This window comes from Corythoichthys intestinalis, chromosome 21, assembly GCF_030265065.1.
Source record: "Corythoichthys intestinalis isolate RoL2023-P3 chromosome 21, ASM3026506v1, whole genome shotgun sequence".
NCBI lineage: Eukaryota > Metazoa > Chordata > Actinopteri > Syngnathiformes > Syngnathidae > Corythoichthys > Corythoichthys intestinalis.
Genome location: NC_080415.1, coordinates 4,260,675 through 4,279,206, shown reverse-complemented (window position 1 = coordinate 4,279,206; position 18,532 = coordinate 4,260,675). Strand labels below are relative to the sequence as shown.

The 18,532-nt window shown below is 38.7% G+C and overlaps 1 protein-coding gene across 2 annotated transcripts in view; it reads left to right on the top strand.

Annotated features, from left to right (window-relative positions):
• Positions 1-18,532, top strand: part of mbtd1 (mbt domain containing 1) — a 95,086-nt gene that overhangs the window by 51,704 nt on the left and 24,850 nt on the right. For both annotated transcript variants that reach the window (XM_057825449.1, XM_057825451.1), the window contains exons 10-15: positions 7,190-7,245; positions 9,704-9,808; positions 9,901-10,048; positions 10,233-10,315; positions 16,072-16,306; positions 17,692-17,763. In XM_057825449.1, the coding sequence (XP_057681432.1) occupies positions 7,190-7,245; positions 9,704-9,808; positions 9,901-10,048; positions 10,233-10,315; positions 16,072-16,306; positions 17,692-17,763 (699 nt within the window). The remainder of the gene's footprint in view (positions 1-7,189; positions 7,246-9,703; positions 9,809-9,900; positions 10,049-10,232; positions 10,316-16,071; positions 16,307-17,691; positions 17,764-18,532) is intronic.

The following is an 18,532-nucleotide window of genomic DNA, read 5'->3' as shown; positions in this document are numbered from 1 at the left end:
ATCTGTTAATTATACGAAAAACTATAATCAAGAAATAAGAATCGTCTTTGAAAGGTGGTCAGATATGGTTTTGGGCTTCAGCTCAAGGATAGAGGTGGTTAAGATACCGTGAATGTTTTGCCAAGACTCTTATTTGTTCCAGTCCCTGCCAGTAAAGATTAAAAAAAAAAAAAAACACTATTTATACAATGGGAAAAGTCGATCCCACTGTTTATTTGGATGGGAAATAAAGACTCTACAGCTGCCAAAGGGGGACTGGCTTTGCAAAGTTTACAAGAATATTTCTATGCAGCACAAATCAGGCCTTTGATTTGCTGGTGTAAGGAAGGTTATAAAGGAAGAATGAAGGCTATAAAATGGAAAGAAAAATGGAAAATCAATGTTGAGGTGCGGAACTTAATAGCCCATAAGGAGTTGTTTAAAAAAGTAGGGATTTCCCGCACCCGAGTCACCTGATTTTGAGAATCTGCTGATAGAGTCCCGATACCGATTTTTTTGTTCCCAAAAAACAAAATGCCAAACATGTTACTCTCCCACCATACCACTTTCATAATGTGAATTTGTTTTGAACAAGAATAACATAGAAAATGCTTGTCTTTCTTAAATGCTCCATTGACTGAGTCCACTCAAATCCGCTCACGCTGTTGAGAACAGCTGCTCACTTACCCACACACACCCACACACTAAGGCTACGTCTACACTAGGACAGATAATTTTCTCCAGGGTATTTTGCTGAGTATTTTTACACCTGTCCACACTTCGTTTAAGGTGCGTTTAAGGGGCCCCCTGCTTCTGCAAGGTACGCCTGCATTTGCGCAAAGAGGAGAAGCCTCATGTGTTAAGTCATCGCCCGCGCGGTTTACCTCTGAACCGGAAACTCACTCCTTGCCCTTGGCAAATTTCGAAATTACTACACCTTCTAGACTGTCATTATTTTGTGATCACTGTGTTTTTCCGTGATCGCAATCAAGCGCATCATGCAGGAGCGAGAGTGGAAGAGAGCGCACGCTCGGCTTTTACGAACAGGAGCCGAGTTGTGATTGAAAGAAATCTTTATAAAACAACGAAACCCTGACATCATTACTTGGGATACAAACGATGCTCAGTTGCGCTGTCACCACTTGGAAAATAACAAATAGAAGCATATTTTGTGGCGCTGGGTATATTTCTTGGAAGCCACAACCAGGCTGCTTGTACATAAAAGTGGCGATCCTGAAAGTGGCAACAGTTTTGAAGTTCAGAAAATGACTTGGGGGAAAAAAACTGATCGTGCGCCTCTTTGACTGGGGGTACCTCGCAGGTCACTTTTTGGGTTTAATTTTCCTCTATGCATTTTTATATACAGTACTTATGTTCGGTCGGCATTGAGTTGGGAGGGGCCAGCCCCGCAGCTGGCTGATGTGAGACAACTCGGGAAGCGAGCTCCGTAAAAAATGCTCATCTCCACCTCATCCGCAATGGGAGGACCCGAAATAGGGACTGAATTGAAGCATATTATTGAGACGTAGTTTAAAGGTTCAAGAAAAATGTGTGGAAAACAAAAGAGGAGCAGGAATGCCACGTCGTGATCGTCCGCTTCCATTGTTTACATGCGGTCATCTAAGCCTGTCGCAATATGCAATAATTCCATTTATCGCGCGATAAATAAAAATGAAGGCGGTAATTTTTCCGCTTGCATTTATCGCCTCGCGTGCACGTGCGACAGACGTGCTGTTAAAAGTTCGGATTCCTCCTTACCAATTGCGCTAAATGCATCTTCGTTCCAGGTCCGGCAAAAACTAGCGCCGGAGCCAATCGTTCCCATTATATTCTATTGTTCAAAGTATACCGGCCGCGTCAGTGCTCCGGAGTGACTGTGGACCATCTATGGTGTGTCGGTGTTGTTGACGTGTGGGCACTTCCGTCAGGAGTGACATTTCACGCTGGGCGGCTATTTTTCGGCACAACGCTGGATATTTACAACGAAGTCCGCCAAAACATTGTTACCGACTTGGCTGCTACGAATAACCTCACTTTGACAACAAACAGCTGAATGAAATTAAGAGCCCTGTGCTTCAAACTCGTCCTGTTTGTGAAAGTCGATTGTCATATGCTGGTGTTGTGTAGTAATGAGCAGACGGGACTTCAGCGGCGCTTGCTAACTTTTTTAATGCGCTCACACATAGATGTCATGAAATGGCAAACTAGATGTGCTACGTCCCATGCCACTGGCTACGTGAGCCCAGAGTGATTATGGGACACGTAGTCCATATACTACATCGATGAATTCTAAACTATCATGACTGAATGGAAGTTAAGAAGGCCAAATCAATCCATACCAGTGACTAAAGATAATGTTGCAAATATTGTTAATTCAGTACGTGACACAGATGAATTCGGACCACAAATAGGATGTCTTGCTCATGTAGTAAACCTAGCTGCTAAGAGAGCTGTAGCAATCAACAGTGTGCCCTGACTCACTTTACAAACAGTATTGTTCTCAGCACTTTTATCCAAAAAATTTTCAGATCAGTAAGAAGTAAGCACATAAATATTATGCACTAAAATGCATGTTTATATGATGGCAATTTAATTTTTGGTCGTTAGCAAAAAAAAGAAAAAAAAAAGGAAAAAAAAAGGAACAAATAATTGTTATTTTTTTTACAGAGCATTAAATGTATTGAATCGGATCGAAAATCGTGTCCCCAGTTTCAAAAATCGTAACGAACCATGACTTCCCCTGCATGACTTACCCTATGGAACACCATTGCAGAAGCTATGACGAGAAAAGTTTTCATTTGCCTAAATGCTTAAGTTATTAAGTGCATTTTTTTAAAAACACATTTTATTTATTCTGTGTTTCTGTGCGGTATCAATATTATTGTTTTTTACTTAAGAGGCATGGTCTATTGTTTTTAGTTGGGATTTCATAAAAAGTATTTTTGAATTTAAGAGTAAATATTTATCGCGTTTAAATGGGTGTACTTGATCTATTAATATACATATACTGTATTCTCACTGTGTTATTGTAAATTGGTTAAAAAAAAATAGGGGGGGCGCAATAATATCGCATATCGCAATAATTTATGAGAATAATTATCGCACACTAAAATTTGTTATCGCGACAGACCTACTGTCATCTCGTACTAAAAACAGGGACGGCATGACGCCCCTTTCCTGAATATCCGAATGTTGTATAGTGACAGCAGTCCATATTAGGTGGCGCGTAGGCGGCGGGTAACATTACCCGTCTATATTATCAGTATAACTGATCCGGATAATAGGCATACTAGTGTGGCCAACATGCCATATAGTCCAACTAATTACACATTTAAGGCCATTATCCGTCCTAGTGTAGACGTAGCCTGAGTTGCCACAGCACACTACCGCAACTGTTTAACAAGCTAAATGATGATTAACGCGTTTGGCGCCTCTGAAGGCCGCGCTCCCAAGCGTCTCTGGCAATATCAAGGCTTCAACACCTGTCAATCATCGTTAACTTTAACAAGCAAATCCAGTGCACTGCTGATCAGAAAAATCAGCAGGAGAGAGAGTGAGAGGCTGTACAAGTATGAAGCAGAAAATTATGCTTTTCACGCGATCAGATCGGGACATCCCTATAAAAACTACCGGCATGCAGCCAATTGAGAGACGACCAAAAATACAATAGATATATGTAAAACTAATGAAAGTTATGATTTAGAAAAGGAAACAAAAATTCTAAGTACCTTTGCGTTTGCTAAAGGATTTACCCCAAGACTGAACGATAGAGGGTTTAGGGAGTGGGCGAAAAGAGGTGTTACAGCAATATGCAAAATGGTTGATATCAGGTACGGGACAGGAGAACCAGTTGCGTTTCACGAACTTCCAAAGGTTGAGCAGGATATGGCGTGGCCAGGAATGGGGTACGAAGTTCGGAAGCTGGAGACCCGTAGTTGTCGGGATGAACAGGTTGGTTCTAGCAGGTTGGGTCAAATGCGATGATCAGTTGAGGAAGGCCAACAAACACAGTCCGAGTCAAACTGACACTAAATGTTTGGATACCAATGGCTTAAATACACACACCCAGAGCAGCTGGTAACAAGGTGCAGGTGGCAGTGATCAGAGCAATGAGCTGATGAGCTTCCTGATAGCTAGAGTAGCAGAAGGCTGGGTGTGTTGAAAAATTACTTAACTACTGGAGCAGGGAGCAAACCTACTGACAGTTGAGGGAGGCAAGCTGTAGAGTTTTGAGAAATTAAGCCAGCGATTTGACCTCCTTCAAGTCTTTCCCCATTAGATGCAAATTTATATAAAAATGATGTCAGTCATTAGTGCTGTGTGCTAATAAAATGTGTAGATATTATGCTTTTAATTTGTAGTGAAGTCACACAGCCCCCCCCCCCCCCCCACCCCCCACACTCCCAATCTATGGTGGAACGGGACCGCAATGGTGCCAGTTGTTTGTGCTCGTTTATGTTGCCGTCTTAGTGACATCATCACTCGAAATTATTATCTCTATAGCTATTAAACGGGTACAGCACAAATGTAGCACAAACTAATAGCACCATTTCTGGTCCATTTTGCAAGAAATGGGGGACTGTGTGACGCCATCACTCAAAATTCATATCTCAAAAACGATGAGCACAAATGAAGCACAAACGATTGACACAATTTTTAGCCATTTTTAATTAAAATGGGAGGCCTCAGATTGACGTATAAAAATATTGTAAATATCTAGAAAAGGATAAAAGCACAAACGACACTTTTTATAGCACAAACACAAATAACGTAGCACAAATGATTGACAACATTTATATATAAATGTGTGTTTGATGTGGGGGCAACAAACGAAACGATTTGAACTGAAGATGAAAGACCAGTATCAAGACATACAAATAAAGGACTGTTATGACACAGATGCAGTGCACATCTACTTGTTCCAAGGTTTGGAGAGAATTTATATGGCAAAATATACTAAGCCCCCCCCCCCGTTTAAGAAAAGAGCTGGTATACTACAACAACCGTGCTGGAGAGCATGCGGACATTTGCCTGGCACAGCCAGACTATTCTCCCTGTATTTTTCAAACACTGTGAGAAATAGTCTGGGACCCAGCCCATTAACGGCCTCTCGAGCAAGGTACAAAATCAATCGTCCAATCAGGTTTGTTTATTTGCGTGACGTGTAACGTCACTCTTGCGCGCCGAAAGTCGTGTCTACAACAACACAGATGGCGAACGGGAGAGCCGAGAATATGTTCCAATCCACGGTAAAACCAGTTTTAAATGACCAAAAACACATCAAAACAAGTCATTGACAACCAGTGTTGTTAATCTTACTGAAAAAAAGTAATTAATTATAGTTACAAATTACTTCTCCCAAAAAGTAATTGCGTTAGTAACTCAATTACCTGAATGTAAGAGTAATTAGTTACTTGGCAAAGTAATTGGTGATAATTACTTTTTTTTTTTTTTTTCCCTCAAAAAAAAAAAAACAAAAACAAAAAAAAAAAAACTGGCCACACTATGTGAAGTTTTTTGTGAAGGTTTTTGGTACAATTGGCCCGAGCCCAATTCTTTACCCTAATTTACTCTTTACCCTGGATCAACTGTTAAAAGTTGTTAGAATTGCTCCCATTATTGCATTAGTTCCCTTCTCTCTACTTTCGACATATGAAAGTTTTAAAACTGTTTCATTATTTAAAGATAGATTCAAGTCAAGATTTTGCCGATTTAGAAGTATTTTATATAAAAAGTTACTTAGGTTCGCTAGGAAGGTTCTCTACAACAGAGCCGTCCTAAAAAGTATACTGCTTCAAGATGGCGGCTGTCTACTAACGCATTTAGTGCAATGTCTGTCATTTTGCATCTAGTTATATCTATATACAGTACATGTGATATCTACCATGTCTACCATATCTACCATAACATGCGGGCGTAGTTTGTAGGCTATCGGCTACAACATGTATTATTGGAGCTACCTAGCATCGCGTCTGCTCGGCGTCACAACTTTCTTGCCTCTCCCCACTCCTGCTCTGCTCTGTCGTCTCGGTGAGTCCGTCTCCCTCAGACTTTTCAACCAGTATAGTAACGCATAGTAACGCATGCCTTTCCGTCCTCAGTAACGGTAACGGCGTTGCCACGATGAGAAAAGTAATTAATTGATTACCCACTACTGAAAAAAATAACGCCGTTAGTAACGCCGTTATATTGTAACGCCGTTATTAACAACACTGTTGACAACAGTCTACATGGCTCGCGCTAGCCATGTTGAATAAACTTCTCCATTCTCCGCTCACGCTAATTACTTGTCGCTTTAACAACGTCACGTCTGCCTGTCGCTGAGTGGTCCACTCCGCTGTCTGTTTGCTGTGGCTTGCGCCGCCCTCGAAATTTGATCCGCCGGACGGTCGCCAGACTCAATCGCTGGAACAACGGTGAGTCTGGTATACCAGGCAATGCGGACATATGGATGTAGGACCTAAACACAAATTGTGGTCTTGCCAAAATGAAAAAGAATATTGGGACACAATTTAAAACGACTTGAAAATTTTTAAATTACTTGAGAAAAATACTAGGATATGGGAAACCAAGAACATTTAGAGAACCCGAAAAACAATACAAAAGGAGGATGATTCTTGTTAGAGTGTTGCTGAAAAAATAAAGTGGCTCAGCCAACTGAGGAGCAGTGGATTTGCATGGTGGAAAAGCTGTTTGTCATGGTGAGAATTACATAAGATTAAGAATAGAAAAATGAGATTTGAAGTTAAATTGAAGAAATGTAGGGACCATAGAACGAAAACGAGGACACCAACATTAACCGGATAAAGAAGAGCTAAATAAGGATCGGATGATCTTGTGGAAATTGAAGGACGTGCTTTGAGACCGTAATCTTTTTTTTTGTGTGTGCTTTGTTTGCTTGTCTGTCTTAGATAAGACATTGTGTGTATTTTGTTAATGAAAAACTGAATTAAAAAACAAATTAAAAAGTCATTGTTTTGATTCTGTATTTCCAACAGATTTCCCGCCCTCCACCCATCAGCCAATTACAAAATAACTTTTTGTCTTTTTGTAAACTAAGGTTCATCCCTACCAAATACTTATACATTTTAAGTTTGTAAATACAGTATATCATCAGTTAATGTCAGTCTTGACTCCATCTTAAGTGTTGTTTTTATCCTCCCTCCAATCCTTCAATATTAGTTGTAACTCAATTCAATATATTTTTCAGATGTAACAAAGACAATTGAAGGTCAAGTTGATGCACCGTCACAGCTCTTCCATAAGGTAATATTCAATGGGATTAAAATTTTTCCATTTCAGTCGATTGTGGTTTAAATAGAACAAAAAGAAAGCTGTCTTTGAAGGTTGGGGGGGCGGGCATTCAGCAGTTTAGCATAAGAAATTGACATTTAAATCGCTTTCTTATTTTTAATAATATTATTGTCAGTAGGGCTGCACCTATCGATTATTTTAGTAGTCGATTAATCGAACTATTTAGTTCGAATAATCGAGTAATCGGATAAGGAAGATAAAAAAAAAAAGGGAAATACCTGAGCTGAGCCTCAAACGGTATAAAAAATAAATAAGGATCTATGTACAACTTACATAGCAAAGGTCCGCTATCTTAAATGCTAACTTAAAAAAAAATAAAATTTTTTTTAACAATCCTCTTATCAAATGGTTCAGAAACATATTCCCACAAAAACAGCTAAATATACCTATAAACTGAAATACGAATGCATTAAAAAAACTTGTGCAAACAAAAACTTAGCTTAGGTTGGTCTTAACATGGAGCAGCTGGATTCAGCCATGTGAAATGAGGCAGACTAGGGGGCAGTGTATCCACCCAAATTAATAAAGCTAAATGCAAACACTTTCAAAACAAACCATTACAACGCCACTTTAATTAAACGAATACTCAAAGCAGCAAACGTTAATTCAAATCTTTTTTTCTAATCAAATACTCGAGTTAATAGATTAATCGTTGCAGCACTAATTGTCAGTATATGAGTGCCACTCACCATTAGATAACGTGGTGTAATTTAAAGAGGCAGTGTTTCACTGTTTCTTGTGTAAGATGGGCAAAATGAGAGTGTCAATATTGAAGCGTTTTATCTACTGCTGCAACGATGAATCCATTAACTTGAGTAATTCAATTAGAAAAAAGCTCCGAATCAAATTTTGCTGCTTCGAGGATTCGTTTAATTAAAGTGGCGTTGTCATTTGTTTTGAAAGTGTTTGCATTTAGTTGTATTGATTTGGGTGGATATCCTGCCCGCTAGTGTAGACAGAGAATATGACATAGCTTGTCTAATGGCTGAATCCGTCTACTCCTTTGTTAAGGCCAACATAAGGTTGTAAGTTTTTGCTTGAGTTTATAATTCTTGTCTATGTATTCATTCATATTTAGAATTTTTTGTGGGAATGTGTGTTTGAACAATTTGTTAGGAGGTTTGTTGTACTTAGATCCTCATTTATTTTTTATACCATTTGACGCTAAGCTGAGATATTTTTATTTCTTTTTAATGAAAATGCAGTTCTGTATTTGAAGAAACACTTCGGAATTTTATTTTGTATTCACATTTAATGTGCAGTCTTAGCAAGCCAAAATAAATATTATCGGAAGTATAAACTCAAAAAATTTGTTCTTCAAGGCAGTAAATGTTAGTAAACGATTACCCGATTATTCGGACTAACTAATAAATAGATTAATCGATTACTTAAATATTCAATAGCTGCAGCCCTGGCTTTTGTAAGTTAAATCTCTATACGAACAACATTAATGTCTGTGTTTTGGGTTATTTTCAATAGAGGTCGACCAATATATCGGCCGGTCGATGTATCAAGCCGATATATGGACTTTTTTCCAACATCGGCCGATTAACAAAAACATGAGCTGATAAAAAAGGGTTTAATTTAGGAATCTGAGTGGGCAACTATGGCCGCTGCTGACTGACAGTGGGACCCCAGAAGGACCCTGCAGCAGCTTGAAGGCAGGCTTCTGCAGAAAGCTTCAGGCTTGCCTGTTTTGTAAATATTGTTAGATTTTTATTTTATATCTTGCATGAAGGAATATGCAATGTTGCTTTAGCCTTTAAAGGTCTGTGATCAACACACAATAAATGTAACTGGTAGCGTTAACATCGCATTAGCATTTAGTGTGGCGAACGTCGTCTTAAATTCTCAGACACCTTTTTTTCATACAGTTGGTGGTGTCAAGGTGGGTATAATAAATTAGAAATAATGTACTGTGCTTTCCTGCTAAGTGTGTATTATCATCATGAAGTTGCCATAGTTTTTGTAGATGCTACAATATGTGCTCGAAGTTGGCGTTGTCTTTATAGATGCTACAATATGTATTTGTCTCTCAGTGTTCATTCAAAATTGTTGGAAACATTTACTTATTTGTTTTTGGTCTAAAACTTCTTAATATTACAAACGAAAACATTTTGAGTAATCGTTTGCCTACTAGGCAAAGAAGAATTTTGAAACGACTAAAATATGATTAGGATCAGTAAGTATTTTCGTCCATAAGACGAAAATCAAAACGTGAAATGACATAAAAGCTGGAATTCTGAAGTTCTGTCCCGTTAAGCTTTTGATCTGAATGTCTTCGGTGTGAAACAAAAAAAGTAATAGACCTTGCTGTGCCATTACTTTGGAAAATGGATTTTGCACATTATATTGTTTCATTTATAATTGTCCTAAGACTAATTTCAATCAATCAATCAATCATCCTCAGGTTAGGGATGTGGACCAAAGTGGAGATTGGTTCAAAGATGGCATGAAGTTGGAAGCTATTGACCCTCTTAATCTCTCAGCGATATGTGTAGCCACTGTAAGAAAGGTTAGTGTTCTTTTATTTATTCATCTTTTCCACATACTGTATTGCATGAATTTTTACGCGACAACTAACCATGGCCAATATGTGCTATTAAGGTGTTGGCAGACGGGTATCTTATGATCGGAATTGATGGTTCTGAGGCGGTTGATGGATCAGACTGGTTTTGCTATCATGGAACCTCACCTTCCATCTTCCCTGTTGGCTTCTGTGAAATCAACAACATTGAACTGACCTCCCCTCGAGGTATGGTACAACAATATTTATTAAATCAATTCCAATATTTAATTTTTCTATTAGCAAAAGACACTAACAACATTTGTAACCGTGTCACATTTTGATTAAAAAAAAACAAAAAAAAACAACAACAAAAAAACATCTTTTAGCAACTTATTTTTTTATTCTGGTTTCAATTGACTCTTTCCTCTAGGATACACTAAGCTGCCATTTAACTGGTTTGACTACCTCAGAGAAACGGGTTCGATAGCTGCTCCTGTTAAATTCTTTAACAAGGTAGGCCTGTGTTTATTAAATTCTTATTTTATCCCTGAGCTACCGCGGGGTCCCAGTTGGCCTTTCGCAAAGTCTCCGCCCTTCCTTGCTTACAGTTGCTAAACCGACAAGCTTCGTGACTTGAACGCCACAAACCATTGCAGCAGATGTGTTTTAAAGGACTATACAAGATTTTTAGAGCTAATTTAAAATACATTTCTACTCTGGCCTGCATGCCCCTCTACCAATGCCCTGATGAGTACACAGAGCCTTGACATTTTATCTGCCCCAAAAAGCCTCTTTTCTTACTTTCAATAGAGTGGGATTGGGTCGACCACTCTGGGCGAACACGCACCTGTGTACACGTCCACGCGTGTCCCTGCGGCAGCAGCGCTGTCTCTGCTTGGCAAAAATTCTTTTCTAATCCACTTTTCTGGAGCGACGTGGCTTAGGGGTAGAGTAGTCGTTTTCCAACCCAAAGGTTGTGGATTCAATTTTCAGCCCTGGCGACCTCGTCACATGCATCCTTGAGCAAGATACTGAACCCCAAGTTGCTCCTGGTGATATGATATTCACAAAATGTTACATGTTACAAAAACAAAATAAATGAATCACATCTGAAGCATCATAACAGAATAAATATACAGTAAACAATTCGTACCAAGGGGCCTTAATAAACGCAATCGGGGTGCAGTTCGAGAAAGCTCACCTGTCACCTTTTTGACTTGTACGTACATCACGTCCACACAAAAAGAATCAGCAAAGAAACTATTACATGGTTAGCATTTGTCGTTTACATCTGCTAGCAGTCATTCTCTTGAGAAAAGGTTGGGTTAGTGTGTTCGACAAGGGGTACTGGCTAAATAATTATACATTGAAGAACTTAATGTAGATAAGCCTGACTTGATAGAGTTAATATACAATGGGGCAAATAAGTATTTAGTTAACCACTAATTGTGCAAGTTCTCCCACTTGAAAATATTAGAGAGGCCTGTAATTGTCAACATGAGTAAACCTCAACCATGAGAGACAGAATGTGGAAAAAAAAAAAAACCACAAAATCACATTGTTTGATTTTTAAAGAATTTATTTGCAAATCATGGTGGAAAATAAGTATTTGGTCAATACCAAAAGTTTTATCTCAATACTTTGTTATGTACCCTTTGTTGGCAATAACGGAGGCCAAAGGTTTTCTGTAACTCTTCACAAGCTTTTCACACACTGTTGCTGGTATTTTGGCCCATTCCTCCATGCAGATCTCCTCTAGAGCAGTGATGTTTTGGGGCTGTCGTTGGGCAACACGGACTTTCAACTCCCTCCACAGATTTTCTATGGGGTTGAGATCTGGAGACTGGCAAGGCCACGCCAGGACCTTGAAATGCTTCTTACGAAGCCACTCCTTTGTTGCCCTGGCTGTGTGTTTGGGATCATTGTCATGCTGAAAGATCCAGCCACGTCTCATCTTCAATGGCCTTGCTGATGGAAGGAGATTTTCACTCAAAATCTCTCGATGCATGGCCCCATTTATTCTTTCCTTTACACAGATCAGTCGTCCTGGTCCCTTTGCAGAAAAACAGCCTCAAAGCATGATGTTTCCACCCCCATGCTTCACAGTGGCTATGGTGTTCTTCAGATGCAATTCAGCATTCTTTCTCCTCCAAACACGAGAACCTGTGTTTCTACCAAAAAGTTCTATTTTGGTTTCATCTGACCATAATACATTCTCCCAGTCCTCTTCTTGATCATCCAAATGCTCTCTAGCGAACCGCAGACGGGCCTGGACGCGTGCTTTCCTCAGCACGGGGACACGTCTGGCAGTGCAGGATTTGAGTCCCTGGCGTCGCATTGTGTTACGGATAGTAGCCTTTGTTACTGTGGTCCCAGCTCTCTTTGCTCACCGTTCTTGTTATGATTTTGACGCCACGGAGTGAGATCTTTTTTTTTGTATACATCTTTTTATTTGAGCTTTGGAATACATTGACATGATTTAGTAGTTCTCAGCATCATCTGAGATAACAGATCAGATAGTCTTTTTCATGGCACATTTGATGTAGATAGGATAAAAAAAAAGAAAAATAATAATAATAATATTAACAAAGGATAGGTTGATAACAACACTTTGTCTTTGCCATGAGAGAGAAAAACAAAAAACAAAACAGGAGTTATGTTTGGCTGTATCGTGAGCAAGTCCTCATCTATTTTACACAAACCACACATACGCACACACATACCCACACACACAAAAACAAAATAATAGTAATGGAAATTTTAAAAGAAAATACATAAAATTCAAGGAAAACAAAACGCACCATTCGAGCATACCGTAGCACAGTAGGTAGGCTTGAATGCTATGGAGAGAGAGAAAAAAGAGAGAAAAATAAATAAATAATTAAAAAATAAATACAATTAAATACAATTTAAAAAAACAAGCCTCAAAATGAAATTAAGAGGGGAGGGGGTGGGGCAGGGCATCTGGTTGCTATTCTGCGGAGATTATTAATCCATCCAGGTAGTCTCTAAAGGGCTGCCAGGTTTCGTGAAAAATATTTTCCCTACCGGAGAGCGAGAGTCTTATCTTTTCTAACTTTAAATGAGTCAGAACCTCTTTGAGCCAACTATTGAATGATGGAGGAAGTGCATGTTTCCACTTAAGTAAAATAAAACGTCTCGCTAATAAGGTCGTGAAAGCGATTAGATGCCGTGTTGGCGCGGGTAGAGTGGGAGATAGGGGAGGGCAGCCAAAAAGTGCTATACATGCATCGTTCGCCCAGTTTGTGCCAGTCACGTTTTCCAGAGTGTCAAAAATCTGGCGCCAAAAACCAGCTAGGTTAGGACATGTCCAGAACATATGCGTGTCGTTAGCGGGTGATTGTTTGCATCTATTGCAGCTGTCAGTGGTAGTGGGGTAAATTTTTGCAAGACGAGCGTTGGTGTAATGTACTCTAAAAACTACCTTGCACTGCAATAGACCATGTTTAGCACAAATTGAAGAAGAATGAACCAGTTTGCATATCTGCTTCCATCGATTGTCCGATATAGTGGTCCCTGTCTCCTCCTCCCACTTCTGCTTTAAAGAACGAATATGTAAAGGGCTCTGACAATCTAAAGAATTATAAATAGATGAGATAGTACACCTCCGGGCTGGGTCTAAGTTAAGCACTGAATCGATCAGAGTTGTTGGTGGCAGGTTGGGAAAGACTGGATATGTAGTATGAATAAAGTGCCTAATTTGTAAAAAAACGGTAAAAAGGAAGGCTGAATTTATTCACTAGCTCCTCAAAGTTCATGAGGTGGCCATTTTCATACAAATATTGAATATGTACCAGGCCTAAGTTGTGCCAAGTCATGAAGGTAGGGTCAAGGTTGGATGGAGGAAATAAATGTTTTTTTGCTATTGGTGCGAAAATTGATGGACCCACCAGACCAAAGTTTTTACGAAACTGAATCCAAATTTGTAAGTGAGATCCATGGAGCCCCAGATCGAGGGAGATTATCAGTGGTCTTGTATGTCTTCCATTTTCTAATAATTGCTCCCACAGTTGATTTCTTTACACCAAGCGTTTTACCTATTGCAGATTCAGTCTTCCCAGCCTGGTGCAGGTCTACAATTTAGTCTCTGGTGTCCATCAAAAGCTCTTTGGTTTTGGCCATAGTGGAGTTTGGAGTGTGACTGACTGAGTTTGTGTACAGGTGTCTTTTGTACCAATAATGAGTTAAAACAGGCGCCATTAATGCAGGTAAGGAGTGGAGCCTCGTTAGACCTCGTTAGAAGAAGTTAGACCTCTTTGACCGCCAGAAATCTTGCTTGTACTTATACTTATTTTCCACTCTAATTTGGAAGTAAATTCTTTAAAAATCAAACAATGTGATTTTCTGTTTTTTTTTTTTCCACATTCTGTCTCTCATGGTTGAGGTTTACCCATGTTGACAATTACAGGCCTCTCTAATCTTTTACAAGTAGGCACAATTGGTGGTTGACTAAATACTTATTTGCCCCACTGTATCGTACAGTAAATAAAAATACAGTCAGTAATTTTCCCGGCTGCAATTTATCCCCGCGTGTGTGCTGCGTGCACTCTACATTAATGCGTGTTGATTGCATATGAGACTCTAGTTCCTTTCACAGATGTGAATTGGTCATCAACACACCGTAGAATCAAAGACATACAAAATAAGAAAACACATCTATATTAAACATTGTAAAACATTAGCACTGATAACCTGAGGTTAATTAAGAAAAAAGACAAGGTACTTTAGTCTGTTATAAAAACATTGGCAGTCTTCTCCGAAACGCAAACTTGGAGTTAAAAGGTGACACCTCAAACATGAAAACTCGCTGGTTTACAACATTTTCAAACAATGCTAAAAAAACAACAACAAAAACCCCAGAAAAGTTCTATTACTGGCACCACATGCATGACGAAAACTGAAGTTTACTGAGTGTAACGCCAACGCTGAGCGGCTTGGCGAACATACTTCCGGTGAACATTTCAAAATTAAAGCACATCATGTTCAACATGTAAATAAAGATTTCTGAAGTTAATCTCACGTACTTCACATTCTACACTAAGAATAGCTATGAAATGACATCCATTATGATCAAGAATAGCTATACAATGACATCCATTATGAAAAATCTGATTGGCAATAAATAATTTCGATTATACTTTATAATGATATTGACGGGATACATTCCCCAGACCCACTTCAAGTAGGGGGCCGTCCCACACTCCCGTTTAAAAAAAAAATTTTTTTTTTTTTAAACTAAGAATCGAGACTGTTTTAAGTTCATATCTGTAAAGAATTCAGGGATTTAAGCATTTATTCACAAGAATTTTCAACATAAAAATTTATTTTTGGTGATCAGGCGGCGCCACTGTGGCTTAAAGACTAGCAGCACATTCAGCATACTTACGTAAAATAAATGCTAACTGCCTGTTTTTTTGCTTTTAACCGAGAATCGAGACTCTTTTCTCCCATATCTATAAAGAATTCAGGGATTTACGCATTTATTCACAAGCCTTTTCTACGGAAAAACCTCTTTGTTGTGATAAGGCGGCGCCACAATGACTTGAAGACTAGCAGCAGATTCAACATATTTACGTAAAATAAATGCTAACTGCCCAATCTTTTGCTTTTACTGAGAATCGAGACTCTTTTCCGCCATATCTATAAAGAATTCAGGGATTTAAGTATTTATTCACAAGAATTTTAAACGGAAAAAGCTTTTTGTCTGTGTTTCCACTCAGTCAGCTTTGATGGAGATAGGCCCCCTATTAATCGGCCCCTTGCCCCGTGTCTCGTCAATATATTATGAAGTCTATGGATTTGGCTTCAAATTTGCTGACATGCGCCCTTTGCAAGACCAGAAGACAGTCATTTTGGATCAAATAAACACTTTTGATGGGCGACAAAAATGGTGTTGGGTTTCCTCACCTATTTCATATTCTGCACTTAGCTAGCTGTCAAATGAATCGTTATGCATTGTGTGTGTGTGCTTTTTTTTTTTTTTAATATTTTTTTTAATATAGTTTATTTAAGAATAACAATTTATTGCTTTTAAATGTGTGATTTATCATGACGTTATAGGACGTATCTACATTAGTGGTTGAATTGTTTAAAAACAAAAAATGACAATAATATCCCTTATCACCAATAATTTATGAGACAATATATCGCCCACTAAAATGTGTTATCGCAACAGGTCTAAACGTAGACAATGTTAGTTCGCTTTTAACTAGTAGATTCACTGATCCCTGTTTTTGCTGCCTTAATAGGACGTTCCCAATCACGGTTTCCGACGAGGCATGAAGTTGGAAGCCGTTGACTTGATGGAGCCACGTCTGGTGTGTGTCGCTACAGTAACCCGAATTGTACATCGGCTACTAAGGATCCACTTTGACGGCTGGGAGGATGAGTATGACCAGTGGGTCGATTGCGAGTCGCCTGATCTTTATCCTGTGGGTTGGTGTCAGCTGACGGGCTATCAACTCCAACCCCCTGCTACTCAGAGTAAGAATTTAATTTTAAATAAACCAGACTAGAAAAGGATACAATTTGTGCAAAATGATTATATCAAATACTTGAATGAAAGTAATGATGGGTACTCAAAAACAGTTTACTATGCAGGTGGTAGTAAAAAAAACAACTGAAATTAGCTCATTGAAAAATAAGAATTCAGCAATTCAGTTGTAAAAGTGTGCATTTTTTAAAAATTCTAATATGTGTATTATATGCATTAATTAGACACAGAATGATGTATTTCAAATGTTTATTTCTTGTATTTTGATTAATATACCAGACAGTTCATTAAAATCCCAAATTTAGTATCTGAGACTTATGCCTGATACAAAAAAGATTTTGAGAAAGTTTGACCTATGAAAAATATGAACTTGTACAGCACTTGAAAGTGCTATGAAATGGTGAGCAAGTCAAAAAATGTAAATGACTGCACTTATGTAATTTTACATGTAGAAAACAAATATGACACTTAAATCTGGCAGTTTTTTAAAAATCATTTCATAATCATTCCACTCAAAGCAATGCATCAGGGAACTCCCCACTTTTTCAGCATTTCTGGTTGTGACATAACACCCAGAATTGATAATCATGTCTAGGTTACTAGCGCCGCGCTAGCTAGTACATGTTGACAAAATGACAGAACGCTCACAGAGCAACAAGAAAATTGTAGGCCTATGGATAGCATGCTACTGCATACATCTGCACCTCATTGTGAGTGTAACATCGCCTATTTGGAGATTTTTTAGTGGGAGGATCCAAGGCCGCTGAGAAACTAATTAGGATCTAATTTAGTTGTTAATTCATAGTTTCTAATTCATTATTTTGTCACCTGTTTTGTATGGATTTGTGTCCAGAATAGGGTCTGCTTTTACTTTATAGCCACTTGATGTAGTTTCTAGAGGTGGGAATCATTGGGCACCCTAACGGACCGTAGATTGGATATGAAAACTAAAGCATTTCAATCCAAAATTGGGGAGTGTATAATACAGAGGTAAACAGAAAAAATGTTGTAGTTGGCGGTTCTGGTTGGGTGTACGAAACACAAAAGAAAACTATTTTAGAAATTATAGTAAATGTGGAAAGGAGAAGATACAAAATCATTGATTAAAAGGAATAACAACACTATGTAAAGAACTAAGTAAATTCATCTTAAACTTTCACTCTGTAAAAAGTACAAGCAGCACAAAAGACAAACAAAAATTGCTAAACAAAAGCTACATGTCTAAAACCAAAGGCAGAATATAGACAAAAAACAATTATTTTGTGATAATGGCAAAAGGCAGAGTGCACATTAAAGCTCTTGGCAACGTTACGGCAAAAACAAAGTAAAAGCATCAAGCTCACGAGAGGATGATCCAAAAAATGTTTTCTTTCAGGTACCAGAGAAATGTCGCAGTCACTCCCCAAGCAGAAGAAAAAGGCCCAGCAGTATAAAGGCCAAAAGAAAAGTGAGTTATCCTTCTCTGACAACACTTACCCGTTTCCCTATTGGGTCTGTTTTTGGAGGTTTTTGTGGTTTGTTTTGGGTGGAATTGGAGGTTTCTGATAGGGGCTATTGTGTGAGGTTTTTTTTTTTCTTACACGAACAAGCTTACTTTTTTTTTTGCTCAGGAAATCATTTAATTGCTGCTGAAATGCCACCGTTAACTCAACAAAATTGTGTGATGTAACAGGAAGTCTTTAGAAAAAACTGTGTTTTAAGTTATTTAAATGTGCCGTCCGGTTATTCAGAGTGGCTCATACATGTATCATACTAACTGTCGCACCCCCACATAACAGCAATGGCGTACCGCACGAATGCTATTTTTAGACCGTGACATCGCATCGTAAAGCAGAAGTGGTACAATATAGACACGCCTTCGCATACAAACCATTATATTTCAGCTATTTTTCTTCGGTAATCTTTCAAAAAACAAACATGCCGATCAAGCACTGCTGATATGGAACTTGTAGAAACGACTCTAGACATTACGACACATGAAAGATGTTTTGGTCAAGCGTTTCCTAAAACTAAAAACTCGAAGGGAAAAATGTGAAGAATGGATCAACTTAGCGGACGTTTAACGCCAGCAAGGTAATGCCATTCACATTTCATGTGTCGTAAACATTTTGTTGGGTTGCCATGGTCCTTCATAGGACAAAGAGGTTAAGCCATTTTGATATCTTTTACTTATTTTTCAGCGTGGGGTTTTGCCGTTGCGGCTTGTCTGACAATGA